Source organism: Morus notabilis, unplaced genomic scaffold, assembly GCF_000414095.1.
Source record: "Morus notabilis unplaced genomic scaffold, ASM41409v2 Scaffold307, whole genome shotgun sequence".
Taxonomy (NCBI): domain Eukaryota; kingdom Viridiplantae; phylum Streptophyta; class Magnoliopsida; order Rosales; family Moraceae; genus Morus; species Morus notabilis.
In genome coordinates, this window is record NW_010361515.1 from 872,361 (window position 1) to 879,930 (window position 7,570).

General features: G+C 35.6%; 1 protein-coding gene across 1 annotated transcript; it reads left to right on the top strand.

Moving 5' to 3' along the window:
* Nucleotides 1-909: 909 nt before the first annotated feature.
* Nucleotides 910-4,332, top strand: LOC21408937 (transcription factor MYBS3). Its single transcript, XM_010099838.2, has 3 exons — nt 910-1,393; nt 3,199-3,407; nt 3,706-4,332. Exons 1-3 carry the CDS (start codon nt 1,063-1,065, stop codon nt 4,237-4,239), a joined length of 1,074 nt encoding a protein of 357 aa, XP_010098140.1. The 5' UTR covers nt 910-1,062; the 3' UTR covers nt 4,240-4,332.
* Nucleotides 4,333-7,570: the final 3,238 nt, after the last annotated feature.

Consider the following 7,570-nt stretch of genomic DNA (forward strand, 5'->3'; position numbering starts at 1 on the left):
AGAAGATAAAAAAAAAAAAAAAAAAAAAAAAAAAAAAAAAAAAAAAAAAAAAACTAAAAAGTACAATTTGTGGACTCATTTTACACATAAATCTTAAAAAAAAAATCCATTTATGGACTAACACAATGTAAAGTTGACAATTGGCATATACTCTGCACAATTAACTTTCTTGTTTAGAACAATCAGTCTGTTTATTTTATTTGTCCACCTCTATTTTTAGAAGTATCTAACAGTAGGAATAGGATATATCAAATTTTCTAGAACAATTTGTGGACTCATTTTACACATAAATCTTAAAAAAAAAATCCATTTATGGACTAACACAATGTAAAGTTGACAATTGGCATATACTCTGCACAATTAACTTTCTTGTTTAGAACAATCAGTCTGTTTATTTTATTTGTCCACCTCTATTTTTAGAAGTATCTAACAGTAGGAATAGGATATATCAAATTTTCTAGAAAATACTACTTAGTTTTGCATGTTAGTAAAATATACATTATTGAATTGTAAATAGCTCTAAGGCCTAAAACATATAATATAAGAAAGAAAACAGAAGTATAGTAAGGAATATATTTTTAAAATTAAGTTAAACAAATTACAGATTTTAGAGTATTTAAATACAGTAAAAAAATCCTTGTAAATTTTGAATTTACAACTAGATTTATATTTTTAATTAACTATTATTTATTATAAATAATTTTAAAATATACTATTTACATTACATCAAATATTTACTATCTGCTATTTAGAAAAATAAGAAAGAAGAAAAAACACAATACACGACAAGTCATTATCCTCGGAAAGAACAAAATTGTAATTTCATCCAAAAGGCAACACGGCTAACGTACCGCCGGGTTCTTCTAAAGCCTCCTTAATCCTCCCAAAAAATAGTTTCCCCAAATTACCCTTTTTCTCCCCAGATAAATCCCTCTCTCTCCTTGTTTCCGAACACACAATTTACCAACACCCAAAAACAACACAATAATCTTCCCATTTCTCTCTCTCTGATCTCTCGACTCGCTTGAACTCGGACGTGGTGACCCGGTCGAGTTGGACAAGATGACTCGGCGCTGCTCGCACTGCAGCAACAACGGCCACAACTCCCGCACGTGCCCCTCACGTGGCAGCGGCAGCGGCGGAGGTGGCGGTGGAGCCTCCGGTGGGGGGCTGAAGCTGTTCGGCGTGAGGCTGACGGACGGCTCGATCATCAAGAAGAGCGCCAGCATGGGGAGCTTGTCGGCGCACTACCACTCGTCGTCGTCCGCCGCCGATTCCCCCAACCCGGACTCTCCCTCCTCCGACCCCCACCACGACGAGCCCGACGGCTACTTGTCCGACGACCCTTCTCACGCCTCTTGCTCCACCAATCGCCGCGCCGACCGTAAGAAAGGTTTTCTCTTCCACTTCATTTCCTCATAATTTTGTTTCCTAATCGTAGTTTTCCTTGCAGTTTTGTTTTTGGATAGAACTAAATTGATATGTTTTAGATGCTGCTTTATTTCGATTTTCCTATCCTGGATAAGGTTCTTGAGGTTCTGGTTATTGTTTTATGATCCGTTTTGACTTTTTTGTTTTGTTTTGTTTTTTATTATAACTATGATCTTTTTTTTTTCTTTTTTTTTTTTTTTGTTGTTGTAACTTAGATTCAAATTTATTTGGAAACATTCTTCTGTTCTAAGGAATTCTTAGATAAGGAATTCTTTTATGAAAATTTTCGTTTGCTAATCGCAAAGATCCAGCTATTCGTTTCTCTTGGTGTTAACAATTTTCTTATTATGTCTGCATGTGCTGGAAATAACTAAATTATAAACTGTTCGTTGTCAAACTTTAGGAATTTCTTTCCTGGCCGTATGCAAATGGTATTTAGATTGTTCATTTCCACATTTAGTTGGTAAAAATAGTAGTTTTTGGAGCTTATATTTTTTTCCCTTCATCATGACGTAAGGAGTCATATTTGTTTCTTTTATACCTTTTACAGATTTACAGATTACTATATGATGAAAACTTCCATTCTACAAATTTAGTGAGAAGTTGCCTATCCCGCCAGACTTAATATGGGATAAGTTATTTTACAGAAAGTGTTAGGTAAAATACCAAAATATAGAACATACACATGGTATAGTGATGCAGGAGCATACTTGAACTTAGGGTGGGCCTACGTAGACTGGGCCTCGCAGTAGTGCCTGAGCCCATCTGTTGGGTGCGCTGCCACAGATTCATAAAGGGAATCCTCAAAGTTAGAGAATAAATGGGTAGTGCTTGGAATGGATTCTCGAGTTTGGTCATGGATCTCCTCCTAGATTTCTGTGGTCTCTTATGAGTTGCATTTGTTGGAAGGAATAGTTTGGTCAACTCCTATATCACATAGTAATTAATGACTAAGGTCGTAAAAGTGTTGGAACATCCGCATGGTATATTGATTTATGACTGAGGTTGTGATAGCGTTGGAAATGGAATTTCCTGGATTTGAAACTCTTTTTTTGGTCATAAAATGATTGCTCCGTGAAATATTATGAGAAATACTTAGGATTAAGCTCAAGTATTATCACGTTTGAGCATGGTTGGTTCTTGACCAATGCCTTGAACAAACTTGATTCTTTTTTATGCGGCATAAGCTCTACATAGTGCTGAATTAGTTCACTCCTATGGATTAATCTAGACATTGCCTCGTAACCACAGAGATATGGAGGATTGTCTTCGTCCTCTGGTTCAAGCTCAAGGAATTAATGCCGTACTTTTTTTTATGGACAGGAATTGGAATTTACCAAAGTTTGAGCCGCTAATTTCAAATGCTAAATATTGGGGTTGCATTAATTTTCTGTAAAGATTTTAAACCTTTGTCTGGTTGCGCTTGGGTTTGATTTTACAACGATTGAAGTACTTGACTGCTATTACAAGCTTTTTGAAGGGGTCACCTTAGTAGTTTTGTGCAGTCTATCCTTTTAGAAACCCATAATAGACTTTCCTTGCTAAGAGAGTAGCACATTTGACTGGATTCCATTTGGCTGAATTGTAGCTTGCTCTAGTATATCTTCTTAGGGTGCTAGGTGCCTGCTGCCTGTGTGAAGAATCCATTGTGGTAGTTAGTATAGAATTCTGTGCTTTAACAATCTATATTGTTCTCTCTCTCTCTCTCTCTCTCTCTCGGATTGTGGATCTCAAACTTTTTTATACCATTTTTTTTTTTCTTTTCAGGTGTCCCGTGGACAGAAGAGGAGCATCGGTTGTTCTTAATTGGTCTTCAGAAATTGGGCAAAGGGGACTGGCGTGGGATAGCTCGAAATTATGTAGTGTCTAGAACTCCCACTCAGGTGGCAAGCCATGCCCAGAAGTATTTTATCCGGCAGAGTAATGCTACCCGAAGAAAGAGACGCTCTAGCCTTTTTGACATGGTTCCTGATATGGTTTGTCTTTGCTTCTTTATATCGTTTTTGACCATTTCCCATGCACTGGTCAGACAAAGAGATGGTTTTCCATGTTGCCAATTATTGATTATAAAATAAAACCACACTTATTTGGAAGATGAAGTATTATTTAACAGGAGAAGAGCTTGGATTTATTTTATGTGATAAATTATTAGCACGTCTAGTAGGCTAAGACCAGAGCATAGTGTTGGTTTAGGTTATGGTCGTTCTAGTGACTAGTGGTAGCTAAACAGTGTAGTTATTCTTGTGGGCTGACTAATTGGTAATTGGCTTGCAGGCCACAGATACTCCACCAGTTCCAGAGGAAGATTTGCTGCCTTCTTTTCATGAAAGAGAATCTGATAATGCAAAATCACTACCTTCCTTAAACCTCTCTCTCCAACCAGAATGTGAGCCCATGGAAGCTACTCAGGACGCAACTGTTGGAGAAGCCAACGAACCTATGAATATGATCCAATCAAATGGGTTCCCCCCCATGGTTCACGGATTCTTCCCAGCTTACGTGCCCGTTCCTTTTCCATTGTGGCCGCCAAGTGCCGCAGCTCCTCTGGATGAAGAAAAGAGTGCCGAGAGACCTCATCATCAGGTCCTGAAGCCAATCCCGATCGTTGCCAACCACATCAACGTCGATGAACTCGTTGGCATGTCTCAACTTAGTTTAGGAGAGGGTGAGATAGGCCATAAAGAGCCTTCACCGCTCTCCTTAAAATGGCTGGGAGAGCCTTCAAGGCAGTCAGCTTTTCAAACGAATGCCCAAGTTAGTGGCTCCGACTTGAGCGAGGGCAAGAATAGTGCAATTCAAGCTGTTTAAATTGGAAAGGAAAAGGATGGGGGCATTACTTCGATTCCCCGTTCAAGTCGTTATTAATATATTATTTTTTTTATGTACACTTATATTTTCTCTAAACCATCTCGTTCTTTCCCCCCCGTCGTCTCCCAAATCTTTATAATAAGATAGGCTAGATTAATTTGGTTGGACATTATATTATTCTTTTCTAACTGTAAACAACTAGAACTCATAATTATTTCAAGAAATTCGGCAACACACTGCTGGTGCTGGTTTTGTCAATGAACTCCGACTATGCATATTGCTTATTCTCTAGGGTAGACATTTCCTTTAGAATTCTTGTATTTTAGCATTTTTGCTTGTACTGTTGTTGCAAGTTTATTTAGCAACCAGCAGGGAAGGGGGAAAAAAAAGTGTTGGGTAATATTTTTTAAAGCATTAAAAAATATAACAGACGTCAAATTTGAGGCTAACAACCTCCCGAGCACCCGAGCACGTGTTAGGGAGGTTGTCCGAGCACGTGCTCGGGAAGGTGGCCTCGAATTTGGCTTTTGTTACAACTTTTTTTTTTTTTTTTTTTTTTTTTTTTTTTTTTTTTTTTTTTTTATTTTAATCATTCAAAAATACCGCCCAACACCAAGTTTTATCTGTTTATCGGGCTCTACTAATATTTTTGAACGCACCGTTCAAGCACGTCCAGCGAGTTGGAAATGGTATGATATGTTGCTGCTAGATAAACACATAAAAAGTGATAAACACTTTAAGCTATTTTTGCCCTCCAAAAAAAAAAAAAAAACTTGCTTATTTGGGGCTTGGCGCTTGGCTCCTGGATAAATAAAAAGTTTGGGCCGTTTAATTTGCTGATTTGAGTTTTTAATTTGAGTTGAGATGTGATTTTATGTGAGAATTTTTTACTGTAACAAAAAAGTTAAATGTGACTGCTTCTGAAAGTTTTTTACTGTAGTAAAACTCGAATTAGTGAAATAAACAGGACCTAAGAACCTTTATATCATATACAACGGACTACAAAATGCCGGACATGGACCTAAATGCTGGATACTGTTTTCTGTTAAGTGCAATTCCAAACTGCCCTAATATCTGGCGTAAACTTGTGGGATATGGACATAAATTATGTTCGAACTGCCCGGAGCTATGCAAAGTAGCGGTGCTTTGTGCTTGCTGGGTGAATTAGAGAGTAGTACTCAAATATACTATTTTTTTCGGATATTTGAGTGAATAAAAATGGTGTATGTGAATAATTAGATTTCATGAGTGGTTTATTGTGTCTAATTTTCATAAAAAAATGAGACAAATACCTCTGAGAGTGTATGAGTATGAATTTTTACCAGTTATACTTGATTAATACATTTTTTTAGTCAAATAAATATATTAACTAAAATGGTGTATTAATTAAGAATAAATGATAAAAATTCAGATTAAAAGGCAAGTCCAACAATTTTCTCAATTAACATTTATTGAGTGGATTCATTCTTCATACGGTCGAAATAGCCCGTAATTTTTGTAGCATTGCCATTGGACTGGCACTATTAGGTTATAAAGTTCCTAAACTCTCATGTCAAATACATTGTAAAATAATAGTTGTTGGTCTCCGAATCGAATCCGGATGCGGAAACGTGACGGGGAGGGCGGATCGTCTATAACAAAAATTTTCATAAAACCTTTGAGATACTCTATAGATTATATTAATTTATGCACGAATAAATTAATCTCATTAATTCATTTATTAAGAACTCAATTAGAAAAATACCTGGAGGTCGACTCGGATGATAACTTGAGTTCTTTGACCTCGAACAATCGTTGCTCCAAAGCTTTGTGTTTAGAAAACCAATGTCTTCCACGTCAATTCCTAGAATCCATGAAGACGTGTGTGTGGGCACACATGAGACAAAACGGGTTACAATAAACACTCAAATTTTCACAAACACCAACACATGCACGATGTGAAATTTTTGGAGAAAAATTTTTCCTTCACTCTATAGAGAAATTTCGGCCACCTCTAAAATTAGGGCAAAAATTCATTCCGAAAATTGTCTCAAAAATTGTATCCACAATTTTCTACTATTCTCTTATTTATAGAGTAGAAGTCAAACTTTTAGAAGGAATCCAATTTATATCTCCAAGATAAAGCTTGTTAATTATCTCCTATTTGAATTTGAAACAAAATCTCCTTACCCCTTATCCCTTAGTGTGGCCGGTCAAGATAGGGATTCTCATCCTTGTGTGGCGCCAACATCAGATAGGGAAGGAAGAGAAAATCATCCTTTATCCTGTAGTCCAATTTTGACTCAAATTCAAATTCCAATTTAAGTCAAACTTAAATTAATTTGAATTCTAAATTGAACAACTTATCAAATAAGTTTAAATGGATAAATCTAGATGTGTTCAAATTCAAATTTAAATAATCACATTATTTAAATAATAATTAATTCTCAATTAATTATTTTTGAGTATTTAATTTTAGAATTCTGTAATTCTAAAATTTCTATTTTGTCCTTTGTGTCTGGTATCAATTAATTATTTTTGAGTATTTAATTTTATAATTCCGTAATTCTAAAATTTCTATTTTGTCCTTTGTGTCTGGTAGAATTACTAGGACGACGCGAAGATTAATGGACCTATAATCCCGAGCTCCAATAAAATTAATAATCAATTAAACACTTTAATTAATTAATTAATTCTATTAATTCCAATAGTTACTCCACTATAAACTTGGAATTGCACTCTAAAAAGTATAGACATAAATTACTTCTAAACTGTGAAGTGTCCATTTGATATAGTCATTGCATATAGATCAATTCTCCATAAATAATTCATAATTATAGCTAGGTAAAATCCGTTAACCTCTCTAATTACTTCTTTATCCTTGAGTACCATTGATTCTCTAATGGACAGTGATTCATAAAACACATTCATGAATCGGAGCTCCTACTAGTCCAAGTACCGAATCAACCCTTAAGAGAATTATTTATCTACTTATTTCTTAAGAAGGAATGGATTCCATCTCGTGTAATAACATTCCCGGCTACCTACTTCATCATGTCTCCAAAATACAAGGAATAGGATTCAGGATCTCAGAATTCGTACCGAGTAAATCAAAAGACACAAATCCATAAATAGGAGTCTGTTAAGATCTCAGGATTAAGACTATCCTATATATGACCATCAGTAGACTAAATTAGAATTTCTATACTTAACAGAATTATTAGAAATTCATATTGTGTCTGTGTCCTTGTTCCACATAATCTCATTATGCGAAATACACTCATTCAATATCTCACCATATTAACAGTGCGGATAACACCGTTCCATTCTAAATGGGAATGACATGTATTAA